Genomic DNA, 15,433 nt, shown 5'->3' with positions numbered 1-15,433 from the left:
ATAATTTGTATTTATTTTTTCAAATCCTTTCATATATCTTAAAAATTAGTATCTAGGGCCGGGAATTTGGCCTAGTGATAGAGTGCTTGCCTAGCATGCACAAAGACCCAGGTTCAATTCCTCGGTACCACATACATAGAAAAAAGCCAGGAGTAGTGCTAAGGCTCAAGTGCTAAAGCTCTAGCCTTGAGAAAGCCCAAGGACAGTGCTCAGACCCTGAGCTCAAGCCCAGGACTGGCAAAAAAATTAGTATCTGTTTATATCTCCCACATAGCATACAAGAATTCACCATGCTTTCACATTCTTTGCTCTTCCTCAAGCCCTCCATTGTATTGACATTACCTGGAACTATGCCAACCAAAAGTATCCAGGGCAGTTATTAAGACTGAAGGCCAGCGTTTCAGTCACAAATTCATATATTTCCAATACCGTGTGGTTAGTAGCTAGCTGTATAGTGAGACTGTCAGAATATATTTTCCTTCATATCCTTAGCAGAGCTTAAAGTTACCAGTCGAAAGGTTGAAAGGATATTCAAATCTGAGTTTTGCTCTTCTCTTTATTAGGAGTGCATGAGACCAAAGTATGGATTGCTACAAATATTGGCTTATCTACATAAATAAACTATCTGGGAAATATTAAACTGAGAGTCCAGGCAAAAATTACAGACGAGGTCTCTATTTTGATCCAACATCAACTCCATCCTGAAAACTTTCAGTTCCAGAGGAGTGAGGAGCTATATTCCCTCACCTGTTGACTTAAATGTTGTGGCCAGCTAATTTTGGTTTTGCTTAGTTTTTGTGATTTTGACATCTTTAGCCATGGCATGTTTATTGCAGTTTATTATAGACACTGTAAATCAATGTAAGTCCCATTTACTTCTTTTGTGTCATTAGTTTTTCTTTGTGAGTAGTTTGGAGTAAAACTTAGCACGCACATTTAAACATGTAGGCATATATGTTCGGTATTTCATTTGTGTCTCATCTAATGTGTGAATTTATATCTCTAAACTTTTTTTCTAAGTTTATAACTATTTCTACTGTGTTATACTTTCCTATGCTTCTTAAATTTATGTATATATATTTATATATATATTTAATTAAGAATATTATACCAAAAGGTATTCAATTGGTTTTTTTTCTTTTTGATAGCTCACTTTTGTTGATGATCTGTCTACTGTACACTGACAATGTAAGACCTTTGCTGGATTCCTACTGTTATATAGCCTGAGTATCTCGGAACTCTCTTTCTTTCTTGATCTTTGGTAGGTCTAATAAACTGCTTACGATTCAAGATTTGCATGACACCCGTTGGTCAAACTTCTCATGCCTTCTCCCAATAAACTTGCTTCCCAGCAGTCACATTTGAACAATTTGTCTCTGTTTCAGCAGTTACTTTAGCTCTGTATTTATTTATGTCAGCCTTGAGAATGAGCTTGCACAGCAGGAAAAGAGGTTAAGCATTCTGTTCCTGGTATCAGCTGCTTAGTACATGGAGACTTTGTAAATGTTTGTATTAAAAATCAAGGAAAACAACCATATCAGCATCAGCTGTGCAATGTAGCAAACTAAGAATATAGCAAACTGAAAGCTGTCTCCTTAATTGATTAAGTATCAACCTCTAGGCTCTGTGATAAATAAAAGTATCAAAGCAGAGACAAATGAAGAAGGGGTTTTCAAGATCTAAAGGTCTAAATGCAGCTCGACTGCAACCTCATGCATTTCATTAATAACTTGCTGGGGAAAGCAATGTTGTGGCATTCTGTAGGCCTTTCTGTAAACACACCTTTGCCACCACAGCTTGGTGTTATGGAAAGAGCTTATCTTGGCTTAAGGGGCTGCAGAATGTGGCTCAGTGGTAGAGATTTTGCCTGGCAAGTGTAATCCTTAGCATATGTATACATGTGTGTAAGACCATGCACATATGCACACATGCACCCCCCGCCCCCCGACAAACACACAAATAGGAACAGCAATGTTAAAAAAAAAACACTTGAATTAAACATGGTTGAATTTGGGTCCATATTTCAATACTTAATAGCTATATGAAATTAAAACCACCGATTTTCCTGTTTCTGTCAATTCCGTTACCTGTATAGTGATGACAGTGGTTTGTATCACAGGATTGTTATAAACATTAAATAAAACCATCCACATAAAATGAATCATAATGTGATTCTCTGTTTTTTCATTCTTACCTTATGTGAATGATTTTTTTTCCAATCATGGGGCTTGAATTCAGGGCCTGGGCACTGTCCTTGGACACTTTTGCTCAAGGCTGGCACTCTGACACTTGACCCACAGCACCACTTCTGGCTTTTCCTGTGTATGCGGTTCTGGGGAACTGAACCTAGGGCGTTGAGCATGCTAGGAGAGCATGTTACCACTAGGCCATGCTCCCAGCCTGTGAATGAAATTTTTGAAGATTCATCATGTTTATAATTGGCTAAGGATTTTTTTCCTAAAACCTTTGTGAACTGGGAACCATTTTTACAATGCAATCTCAAAGCTAGTGTTTTGTTTTGACTCCAGAGGTCCAACTGAGAGATTGAATGCAAAAAGAGAAGAAGAAGAAACTAAAGATATGGAGAAAAATTCTAAAAACTCATCAGAGGGAAGTAAAAGACCAGACCAATAGAGGCTTAGCAATGGAATATGTAAAAATAACACGTTTTACTCCACATCTACCTTTTCTTCAAAAATGTGCTCTGCGAAAGCTTGAACAGAAAAGACTTTGTCACTGAAAACCTCAATAGCACCGAGTCTCCATTAATTGTTAATGAATGAACATGATTCACTAGTGTGTTCTCTCTCCATGTGATACAGTTACACATAGCTTTTATGTGTTTCTCAGAAAACTTCATGGGTTAGTAAGATGCAATAATGACAAAATACCACAGATAATTGACTTATAGTTACATTAAATTTTAATCACAATTTTCAAAGTTTCAGTCCATGTACTGTGGCCACATATACAGTATTTAATCTGTGGGTAGCACTCTATGTTTGGCTAATTTCTTCAACCTACATTTGCTGACTTTTGCTTATGTGTATTTAAAAAAAAACTGATTCATTTGGGAACTTATTCAGCCTCACCTGACTTGTCATTCTGGTAACACTAAGCTAGGCAGACATTTTTAGTGGCAAACTCTTATGTTAATCACCTTCAAAGTGTCCTTTCCTTGTTTCCAAGCAAACTTTGAAGGAAGCAGAGCTTGCCTAGAGGTGTTAGTGTCTGCCATCTTTGTAGTAGAAACGAAGTGTTCCCCAAATTGTTCCTATCTACCAATTTAAACTTTCAAACATGCTCTATGAATTTAACATAAGCATGGGCCAAATTTTGTGTCTGGCATTTACCATTAGGGGTGAGTGGGTATACCCACCCCTAAAGAGCTTTCCCATATGACTATGTACAGACTCCCCACATAAAATCCCCATGCTTCCTTTATGCTTTGTGCCACGATGGCTTTCTTTGGAAATGGCTACCACGTGCCCCTCATCACTGTTCCTCATAACAAATGTGGATCGGAACAGCATGTTCTGAAACTTCACACTACAAACTCAGCTACACTTTGTCTTTAATTGTTTATATGAGGGTTTAAATTCAGGCTATTGGCTATTTGGCTTGCTTTCTTAACTGGCATTCTACCTCTTGACCCAAGCCTCCAGTCTTGCTTTTTTGTTGATCATTTTGAAGATTGAATCTCACAGATGTTTCTGGCCAGGCTGGCTTCAAATCACTATTCTCTTGATCTCAGCTTCTTAGCTAGGATTACAGATGTGAGCTACCTTCAAAGTTTTGTTTTTTTTTCATATATTTTTATTGTAATTAATAGAAGGGTTACATTATATTCATCAGGTAGAAGGTACATTACTTCACAAATATTGATACCCTTTCTCATGTCCTGTTTCCCATTTCCCTCCCCCCTCCCCCTTCACAACTTGATTTCCCCCCTTCCCTCTCCTATTTCAAACAACCAATTAAGCACATATAAAATATATCAGATAACAAGGTGAAATATTGTAACAATATGAAATAACCAAGGGACAGTAAAAGAGATGAGAGATAACATAGTACATTAAGGACAACAATCACTCATTATATGGCTTTTGTTTCTATGTCCTAGAGGTCCTTTCATTTAATGTCATACTATATGGCCTTATGTATCTAGATTTTGTTCTATTGTGAATCTCTGCTAGGAGAGCCCAAGGTTTCTACTGATTATGACAAATGAGGGAGATTATTGGGCCTATGTTTCTTTGAATCTGGCTTACTTCACTTAATATGAATTTTTCTAAGTCTTTCCATTTCCTAACAAATGGGGTGATGTTGTTCTTTCTGACAGCAGCATAGAATTCCATTGTGTATAAATACCACATCTTGTTGATCCACTCATCAACTGAGGGGCATCTGGGTTGGTTCCATATCTTTGCTATGGTGAATAGTGCTGCAATGAACATTGTTGTGCTAGTGGATTTAGTATGCCCTTGTTTCTGGACGGTTGGATAAATGCCAAGTAGTGGAATTGCTGGGTCATAGGGGAGCTCTATGTTTAGCCTTTTGAGGCACTGCCATACTGCTTTCCATAGTGGTTGAACAAGTTTGCACTCCCACCAACAGTGTAGTAGTGATCCCTCCTGGCCACATCCCCTCCAGCATCTGTTGTTATTAGCTTTCTTGATCCTGGCCATTCTAACTGGAGTGAGGTGGAATCTTAGAGTTGTTTTGATTTGCATTTCTTTTATGACAAGAGATGTTGAGCATTTCTTCATGTGTCTATAGGCCATTCTAATTTCTTCTTCAGAGAAGACTCTAAGTTTTTGGCCCAGCTCACTTAATCTTTGATAAGGGAGCCAAAAAAATAGAATGGAAGAAAGACAGCCTCTTCAACAAGTGGTGCTGGCAGAACAGGTTAAGCACCTGCAGAAAACTAAAATTGGATCCTTCTTTGTCACCCTGCACTACGATTAACTCCAAATGGATCAAAGACCTCAAAGTAAAAGCCGATACACTGAAAACAAGAAGGAACTGGAGATACTCTAGGTCTCCTTGGCACAGGTTGAAGCTTTCTTAATAAGGACCAAGAAACACAACGAATCAGAGAAAAGCTGGATAAGTGGGACTGCATTAAACTGCAGAGCTTCTGTATGGCAAAGGACATAGCTAGCAAATTAACTAGAAAGCCTACACTAACCATAGAACAGACAAAGGCCTCATATCTAAAATTTATCAACAGCTCAAAAAATTGAGCCACTCCAAAACTAATCTCTAAAGTTTTGTTTTTCTGGTGTGTAGAAACTCTCACCTGCAATCCAAGGCTTTTCAAGAGGACTGTGGCCTCCGTTCTCTTGATTGCCACATAAACTTCATGGGCAAGATGTTCTTTAAACAAAAGCGGGGAAGTGATGGAAATGGATGAAACAGATCACAAACAAGAACAATGCAGCTGAGATGCAGAGAATCCATGCAGGCTAGTGGTGTAAAGGCTTCTGCAGTAGGATAACTTCCACTAGTTAGGATGGCTTTAAGTCAAAGACAGAGAAAAATCCATGCCAAGATGACTTGAAGGATAAGAAATGTTTATTAGTGGCACAAAAAGTTTGGGATGACGTCAGGAACTATTATTATACCAGTTCGATGACATCATTAATAATTGGTTCATCTTTTCTGCTATGTCTTGTTCGGAATATCAGCACTACCAGATACCAACAGCCAGCAGAAAAATGGAGGGAACATTTTCCAGCCATTTCCAACATTCTTTCTCATCTCATTGACAAAAACAAGGTATTATATATTCATGTTCAAAACAACCACTGGCAAGGAAAATAAGATAATTATGACTCAGTTAAGATAATAAAGCTATATCTGTGAGATAAAGTCAGGATGGTCTGTATTAAAAATGGAAGCTGAACAAAGTTGAGGCTCTGAAGGTAAAATAGAAATGAGCTATTTGGCCTTCAGTGGACAATGTTGACCTCGGTCCAGTAAACTGTGGTTTGCAAGGTTTATGTGATTTTGATGTTGAAACCCATCTGACTGCATTCCCAGAGTGGGAATTTGGATGTTTATGAAAGACCTCCACTTTAAAAATATTAGCAATAAATTTAGAACATTTTTAAATCCGATGTGGTCAACATATTTATGTGTAATGTATTGCATCTGTAGTCAAAAAAAGGCCTGTGGACCACCTGTCTGCAAATTTCTGATTTATGATATTATTTGATTTCATGAAAACTTTCCCTATACAGAAAGTACAGTTCACTTTATGCATGCCAGTAATTGAATTATGCAAGTATCTGTGATAAAAAATGTAATTAGAAATATTTTACTCTTTAGGGTGTGAATTTTATGAAAGTGCATTAGATTTGTGTTTGGAAATAGACCTAAACTTCTTTGTACAATTAATGTAACAGAAAAAAAGAAAAAAAGATTTTATACAATTATAGAAAAATTCAAATGAAACAGCTAATACAACTTATAACAACATAAGGATACAGAAGATGTTTATATAATTTTTATCATAACTGAGAGTTTTAAATTTGATATGTTAATGGTTAAGCCAATCAAGCTGTTGCAACTCATAGAATAATGAAATACATTTTCCCATCCCTCCTGATTTTTCTTTTGTTTTATTTGAATTAGAGAATACAATAATTCCTTTCAAAGCAGAAAATCAAGGTGTTCAAGTTATATAAGCCAACGTTATGGTAAGAAAGAGGGATGATTCTGGAATAAAATCAACTAAGTAGAGATTTAAGTTTCATAGATTTCTTTGTAGGAAATTGTCTTTTCCAGGAGTATAGAGAAAAAATGTAATCAATACAAACTTTCTCAAGATGATGTCTCTCTTGAAAAATTTTACTTAACCTCTTCAAAATATAACACAAATTAAGAATGTTAACCCTTTTGAGGAATCAAGCATATCTCTTCACCTAAATTGTCCAGTCTTCCAGCTTCATCATTTGTTCATCAGTCATTGCTTAGCTATGGCTTCATACTTTTGGATTTGAGCCCTTAAAAAAAGATTGTATTATTAAACGATTAATATTACCTAAAAATTAGATACAGATAAATATAAATTAGATATAGATATAAATATAGTAAATAGGAAAGAAGGAGGAAGAAAAGAAGGAAGGAAGAAGGAAAAGAAAAAAGAAAGTAAGAAAGATAGAATGTTCAAGGAACTGAAATTCATTCTCTGAAATGGTACACCCCATTGAACAGGTTTTTCTGAGCACCAGCTGGGATGAAGTGGAGATACAGGTGGGTCAGTATAGAAAGAAGGAAAAGTGTCCAGAGATCCAAATGTTTCTCTGTAAAAGCAACCTAACATGCAGAGGAAAGGGAACCAGGAGGAAACTTGTGGGTTGGCTGGGACAGCATGGGAGATTGCATCATCCCATTATCCTCAGGGAGCAGTTCTGAGAAAAAGAGGAATTTTCACCTCACCCTTCAGCTCTTTCTTCTTTGTTACTAGTCCTGCAGAAACACAATATTTATGTTAACCCTCAACACCTCCCCTTCCCGCAATCGACTCTTCTAGGTGGACTTACTTGCTCAGGTGAATAGAGCATATCATTTCCGATACTAATTTACCAGAAAGATGCAAAGGCATTTCTCTCTACTGTTATCAAAGGTAAGGCACTGACTCTGCCTAAGTGAAGAGAATTCTATTCAGAACAACATAGTCTTGACGCCCCCCACCATCAATAAGAAATACTCTACTCACCTGAGCAAAACTCATTTCCTTTACGCAATTATTTGTTATCTTCCCTTTTCTTATTTAAATTCTACCCCATACCAGGCGTCCATTCATACTCTACCATCAATGGATTTTTCCCTTGAAAGATTCTGCAATCATTTACATTCTCCCCACTGGAACACATTAGTATTGTTCAGTTTGGCATCAATTCTATTTGGGGAATTAAAAGTTCCATGGATATGTAACTTGTATTCTCCCAGTGAAAATGCCAAATTTTTAGGATTTTTTAATTTGTTTATAAAAATAAAGAACATAAAACCTGGGAAGTAGTCCCAGAAACTATTTAATAAGTGAATTCTACCCTTCATTTCCTGACCACCTAACTTTTATTCCCAGTTTGCCTGCCTAGGATCTATTGTTCATACTCTATCTCCTACAAAAGCCTGTAACAGCCTTGTTTGACCTCCAATACACTGTAGTAAATGCCATTATGATAAGATTTTATATCCTCTGGGATAAGAATCTAAAAGTGATCGTGTAAATGAGATGTTTAACTTTTTACAAGAAAAGTATCATTTCTCAACAATTATGAAATAAAAGAACTGCTGTTTCACAGTAGAATTCAATAGCCCTGGGAACATTTATGTAGCAAGTGGGCTTTGCTATTTCAGGAGCCTGTGCAGGAGATGCCAGACTTGTCTCCAGAGCACATAGATGATAAAGGGACTGAGCATGGATTTGGTGATGACATTCTCAGTGGACTCAGAAACATTCAGAGGGTCAATGTTTACTTACCAGCAAATAGGAAGATGATACAGATGTAGGAATTGGTGGTGGTGGAAAATTTGGCTTTGTGATTAACTAGTAAGAAAACAAAGAAAACTCAGGGCAAAGACTAGTCCTGAAAATTCATGTGCTGAATAAAATGATTTCAATTGTTTTCAGGCATGGGGAATATAAACACCTACCCATGGGAATATTCTAGACCTGTGAGTTTCATTGCTTTTATTTAGGTGAATACGTACAATTTGGACACACGTCCAAGGGCAATCAATTTGCCATGACAGTTGTTGGTGTGGAGTGAATGCTTAATTCTTCCCACATACTTGTATATTGAATCCCTTATTCCACAAAGTGATGATTTGAATTGGGGAGTTTTGGAGATACTTAGGGCTTGAGGTTGAAGCTCTCTCCCTCTCCTTCTACCTTTCCCGCTTCTCCCCTCCCCCATTCCAAATTCCTGTCTGTCTCACTCCCTCTCTCTTCGAGAAAATGGAGAAGTCAGATATCTAAAAGCTAGGAGGCACATTCTCACCAGACACTCGCTCTTCAGCAACTTCAACTTGGAGTCTCCAATTTCCAGAATGGGGAGAAATAAATACTATTTGTGGTTACATTCATTGATTTTGTGCTATTTTGTTACAGTGTCTGCTATGCTGGCTAAGAAGAATACTTTATAAAGCAGACTGGTAACTGTAATGATTTACCAACTGCACAGCCCTGGGGTCTTAATTTGAGGAGTTAAATTTAGGAATATAACTGAGAGACTTAGATGTCTCACATTTACCATTTTCAAAGGCGTTTGAAACGTGTATAATTTATGTTAGTATGCATACAAATGTCAATCTCCTTCTGAATAAACCATTGGTTGTGGTCACTGTGTCTTTGACCAGTTATTCCTGGAGGTTGAACTGAGAGATACAGAAAAAGAAGTTTCTAACTTACAATGGAAGCTGGAGGCTCATTGCTTTCCACGGGCAGATTGGACACAGGAAGCTTCTGCACGTGATTTGTCTAAGGGGAAGGCATCATATGGTTAAGTGAAATCAGGGGTTTCATAAGCACATCTTCCCAACAAGTAGGCCTTTCAAGATATGGGAACTTGTAAGTACCCCGACATCAGGAGACCAGGCTGGAAGTCACCGTGGCCTGGATGGCACACTACAGAGAAGGGCTACACTGGAAACTTCCCACCAGAAACACAATGGCATGTCATTCATAAGCCTCATCTAAAATCACTGAACTTGTAAAACATAACGAAGGCTTATTGCCTTCTGTAAATATTACTATACAAATAGAAAATCAATTTAGCATCGAGAAGAGAGAGACAGAAATAGACTTCTGGTGTCTTCTCTCGCTGTTCTAAATGTCCCTTTTTATTTCATGAGCTCCAGCAGCAATGTGGTCCCTGGATTTCAGGAATTCTGTTATTTAAAAAAATTGTATTGTGACCCTCAATGTGTTGTACAGAAGGCCTACCACTTCATGAGCATTTCTCTCTTTCTGACACTACCACCCCTTCCTTTACCTTTTCCCAGCTTCCCGTGCCCTCCCCGCCCATAAGTTACACAGATCAGTTTCCACTCAATGTCTACTGAGTGGCATGACTGCATCTGTTTCCCCTTCCTGCACTCCCCTTTACCACTACTCCCTCCCCAGAGGAGGAATTCATTTTGTGATCAATAATAAACAAAGGAGAATTCTCTGAGCAGGGTGTTATGGGGCCCATAAAATCCTTGCTATACCCTAAACAGTGTGGGAGAAGAGGGTATCACTAGTAGGAAGAATGCAAACAGGAGACAGAAGGGAGAAATCACAAGCTGTCAGTGTGGCTGAAAGAATCCACTGGAATTCACCTCTTGGGATTGCACAGCTTTCAGCATCTGGGGTTTAGACTTCTGCTTGTGTGGCCTGGTATTTGTGGTGGACAGAGGCCTGTAAATAAAATGCATCATAGAAATGGATAAATTCCTTGAGCACACTGTGAAATCTCAGCAGTGATGATCAACTTTCCTTACCCACGGTGCCAGACTCCGTTATGGACTGACTTTTTATAACAGCTTCCCAGAACACGCTCTAGCCTTCAGTTCTTGGAATGTACCACCATTATCCTGAAATTTATAATCACTTTCCTTATTTTCTACCGTACAGTGATTCCGATTCTGTTTTTGTTTTTGTTTTTCGTCAATCCTGGGGCTTGAACTCAGAACCTGAGCACTGTTCTTGGGCTTTCTTATGGCTAGCATTCTACCACATGAGCCACAGCAACACTTCCAGCTTTTTCTGTGTATGTGGTACCGAGGAATCGAACCCCAGTCTTCATGCATGTTAGGCAAGCATTCTACCACTAGGCCAAACGCCTGATCCTGATTCTGTTTTTAAAATAATGTTGCAACCAATTTTAACCTAAACTATAGCATTTTTGTTCATTTAATATTTATTAAATTCTCATTATGAATGAATAAATCAGTATTTTAAAGTGATAAGAAAAAGGTGGACATGGTAGCTTACATCTATAATCCTATTTGGGAGTCAAAAATCAGGAGGAAGAGGGTTTGAGACTAGCCTAGATAATAAGTTAATGAGCGGCCTTCCCCTGTCATTCCCCTTACCGATTGCAATCGATACAGCTAAGTGTGGTAGCAAAGGCCTGTTATCCAAACTACTTGAGAGATGTAAATATAAGGATTACAGTTCAGGCTGGCCTAAATAAATATTTGACAAAGAACTGTGGGAAAAACAAGGGCTGTGTTAGGATATGTCTCAAGTGTTACAGAGCTATTACTTAGCAAGAACAGAATCCTGAGCAAATCCCAGCACTGAGAAATCAACAAAGCATAATTTTCTGGCACGTCAATGCCAGGAGTGAAAGGTAAACACGTCTGGACTCAGACAAGGGCTAGCCCACTTGCTTGGGAAGACTGCAAGCATGGTTGCTCAGCTCTCCAGGCTCTCCTATGCCAATCCAAAGTAAAGCCCCTAACCTTACAGGACTTTATGGATGAACAGAATTCACGTTTTCATCTTTAAGGTGCAAGTGATAAGAAATTACCTGATGATGTGCCTGTGAGGATTAAGTTAACAGTGGATAGCAAAGGTCTTAAATACAATGTTTATCATATAATGAGCATGACTAATTAATGCTAATCCTGTGGTCTTGCCATAGGTGTGAAAATCTTTGATAATGAGAGTTAATGTCAATCTTACCATTAAGTATAGATAGACTGACTACTAGTAGAAAAAGACACATGGCTGGCTGTGAAATTTTACTGATTTCCCAATAGAAGGGAAGCTCAATATCTAGACCAAGAAGAATGTGTCCATATGTACAGATGCATAAGTTAAATTCATAGGTCACACTGCACTGTAAATGCCAACAGGGGTCTCAGAGGCCCCGCAGGAAGAGCAAGGCTTACCTCTGCACCTTCTTCTGCTTTCTTCGGGCACCTTGGCGCCGGATTATTATCGTGACTATGACCAAAATGACAGCCATTGGGAAGAGAACCCCCACCACAATGGAGAAGTCTGCAACAGAGAAGCCGGGAACCTACTGAGGGCATGAGGAATTTCCATCCATCCATCCATCCACCCACCCATCCATCCATCCATCCATCCATCCATCCATCCATCCAGACCTGGTTTTCCTATTTGCCACAACTTCCATCTATCTTTTCCAAAAAGAGATCTCTTCTAGGAGACCTCTCATAGCCAGGTACATGAAGAGAGGTTTGGCCATGGTTATTGTGTTCATGTTTATGAAGAGGAAATCAAGGGTACATACTTAGGAAATGCTTACGGTGGAAGGAAGCAAGCATCATTCTCCTGAGTATTCTTTGAAGGGATGTTTGTAAATGGTGAGAAGATGAGGGCTGGGAAACTAGAAAATAATATGGAGTAAAGGAGAAGGTGAAGCAAGTAAAAGGGAAAAATAAAGCAAGTAAAAGGGAAAAAATGTATTGTATTCCTCTCAGCAACAAAGAGCTGCGAAGTCAGTGATGATAGTGGTAGAGACACAGCTAAGGGGTCCATTTGTTCCATATTAGGATAATGATGGCCAGAAAAGTAACTCATGGAACCTGAGATCTGGGGTGTGATTTGAGTGACTATTCCCCAGTGTGTGCTTTTACCTTGGCTTCAAGTAATGAGCATAGATTCAATCTTTTGCTTTCTCAAGTATTCATTGCTCTTACAATAACCTAAAACTACAGGAGACCAGGTGGCTCAGGCCTGGAACTCAATGCAGTCACTGATCTCCTTGCAGAGGTTTGCAACACAGTAACTAGGTAAAATGCTCTATACATGCAAGAAGACTTCACCATTGTGATTGCACACACATATTGACATTTCCCTACTCTATACAAATGCATGACAAATCCCCAAATGGTGCATATGTGTGCAATTACATTATAGAACACTACAAAAGCAGAAATATTTTAGAAGCTCCTGAAGAATAGAAAGTTAAGGGATATGGGTAGACAAATAGCAAACCAGAGAAGGATGTGCCAGAGGAAAAATCTGAAGAATCTGAATTCAAAAGGATGGTCCATTCAGTCCCCTCCCAACACCCTATCCCCAGTGCACAGAACAGAACTTCCCCAGCCTTTAGGAGGAAGCTCAAGACTTGCTCTTCATGGGCCAGGGCATATGATCAAGGAGCCTGGAAAGTAGCACAGAGACGGCATCCAGGCACCCAAGCTGGACCAGCTAAGGAGGGAAGGTCAGGAAGGAGAGGAGAGAAAAAGCAGCTCCCTCCTCAAAGTCCTCTTCACCATGGAAACTGACGCTGAGTGTCCCCACCCTACTGCATATGTATTATATGCAATATAGTATGTAACATATAACAATTATATACAATATGTGTAATATATACAACATGAAATATACATACAATTGTATACAATATTATATATAACTGCATATAATATATAAAACTACATATTATATAAATAACATTTGTATATAATATGTATATAATATACTATATGCAATATGTACAATACTACATATACTATATGATATACATTATATTATATATATTATATGTTTCTTATATATGTATATACACACATATAAATAATCTATATAAAATCAATAACTACCAAAGAGTAATATTACAAGGAGAGCAAAGAGGAAGCAAGAATCCTTATGATAAGGAACAAAGCTTGGGAGAAAAGACCCATTCTCTCTAGGTCTCAGGGCCCTGTAGTGTTACCCACGGAAGACAGCGAAGGAATCCTCGCAGTCAGGCGGAGCCCATCCTTCCTTACACTGGCATTGCAGCTTGTGGTCACACACCTGCAGGAGAAGAATGGCCACACCCCTCACCCAGGCATCCATGGTAAGGCCCAACCTGAAGCAGGCCTGGACCCCTGCCCTGGAGGCTTTCAGCTGCCTCCCGGAGCTGTGAAAGAGCTCCTCAGAAATGCCTCATCCCCTATAGAACTGCTGAGGGTCAAGTAAACCTAAGAACTTTAATGATGGAAGAGGAAAGCATCGCTCAGCTTCATTGCAACTGGCCTAAAACAACAGCAGGCCGGGGACCCGCCCTCTACCACGTACCGCGTGGCCCTTGCACTTGGAGGAGCAGTTAGTGGACTTGTAGATCCTCTCCACATCCACACATTCCGCGTTGATGCACACCTGAAAGTGAGGGGGGGAGAAGGAGGAGGTGCTATTTCTCCCCTTGGCAGTGGCATGCATTGCAGGAAACAGAGAAGGAAGATAAATGCTGTAAGAACTTGTTGCTGTAGCCAACTACCATTTTAATTGCAAGCCATCAGTGCTTAAAACTTCTCTAAAACTGTCTTTTGGTTTTCAGATTCCAAAGGTTATGTCCATCTCATCCACCGTTTTATATCTATTCTCTAAAAGTTTTTCGGAGACATATGGAAGCTGAACCACAAACTTCAGAGCCATCTATAAGTTAATTCACATTGAAAAAGATGGAAGAAAGTTAAGTAAATTCAATAACATGCTCAGTCATTGGTGATGACAATGTTATTCGTACTGTTTTTAAAATCCTGCCTGTAAAAGTCATTATTTGTAAATTTCACCATCAGTGTTGAGAATATTAACAACATTATGCTTGTTCTTGCTCTTCGTGACGTTTTCTACCATTAGGTTTTTATTTTATTAATTGTTCAGTGGTCTGGACTTAAGCCCAAGCTAGGAAATAAGACAGCTACTGAGTAACTGGAAAGCAAGAGGACAAAGCACATGACTGACACTGAAAGCTGTAAGTTCACGTTACCTTGTTATTTCCACATTTGGTCCCATTGGCTACCATGTCCAGTCCTTGATCCGGGTCTTCAGGATCAAACAGTTTACACGTCCTGAAAGTCATTGTAAATCCCTTCCAGGGTAGTTTACCTGACCCACCGTGACAAAACAGCTTCCCACACATGATATCTCTAAAGAAAAAAAAGCCATCAAAATGGATTGAACACCCCAATTACAGTTTTACCCAAGTGTAGACCTACTCTGTGGCTATTAATGTTTAATTAACAGAATTGTTCCTTAGCAGAGACTTCTCCTTGTACTTTCTATCCATTTCCCACTATTCCTCAGTAACAGGAACCCTAAATATTCCCAAAACTCACTGTTGCTCTGGTAAACAAATTTCTCATATTCCCATAGCTAGTTTTTGTTAGTTGCCAGAGTTCTAGCCAATAGGAACAAATCAGTCTGAAGTCTAGATTTTAGAAAGTGGTCTTAGATGCAGGGATGTGTCCTCTTTGAGTTTTCTCCTTTTTGCAGATTGAGGTTGAATAGTTACCACAGAAGCCATGTAGACCAAAAGAAACTCTTGATCTGGGCATGGTGGCTCACGTCTGTAATCCTAGCTACTCTGGGGGCTGAGAACTGAGGATCAAGGTTCAAAGTCAGCCCGCTCATGAAAGGACTTGAGACTCTTATCTCCAATTATCCTCTAGCAAAGGGGAAGTGGGACTTGGC

The 15,433-nt window shown here is 38.9% G+C and overlaps 1 protein-coding gene across 1 annotated transcript in view; it reads right to left on the bottom strand.

Moving 5' to 3' along the window:
* Nucleotides 1–6,910: 6,910 nt before the first annotated feature.
* Adam28 (ADAM metallopeptidase domain 28) overlaps nt 6,911–15,433 on the bottom strand; it is a 34,698-nt gene continuing 26,175 nt past the window's right edge. The window contains exons 16-23 of the mRNA XM_090353729.1: nt 14,730–14,889; nt 14,039–14,119; nt 13,696–13,774; nt 11,896–12,004; nt 10,336–10,414; nt 9,425–9,493; nt 8,495–8,560; nt 6,911–7,010 (exon numbers count right to left, since the gene is read on the bottom strand). Coding sequence (XP_090209855.1) covers nt 6,990–7,010; nt 8,495–8,560; nt 9,425–9,493; nt 10,336–10,414; nt 11,896–12,004; nt 13,696–13,774; nt 14,039–14,119; nt 14,730–14,889 — 664 coding nt within the window. The 3' untranslated portion in view covers nt 6,911–6,989. The remainder of the gene's footprint in view (nt 7,011–8,494; nt 8,561–9,424; nt 9,494–10,335; nt 10,415–11,895; nt 12,005–13,695; nt 13,775–14,038; nt 14,120–14,729; nt 14,890–15,433) is intronic.

This window comes from Megascapheus bottae, chromosome 20, assembly GCF_031878675.1.
Source record: "Megascapheus bottae isolate mThoBot1 chromosome 20, mThoBot2.hap1, whole genome shotgun sequence".
In the NCBI taxonomy this organism is placed as follows: Eukaryota; Metazoa; Chordata; class Mammalia; order Rodentia; family Geomyidae; genus Megascapheus; species Megascapheus bottae.
This window is presented reverse-complemented; position numbering and strand designations above follow the sequence as displayed.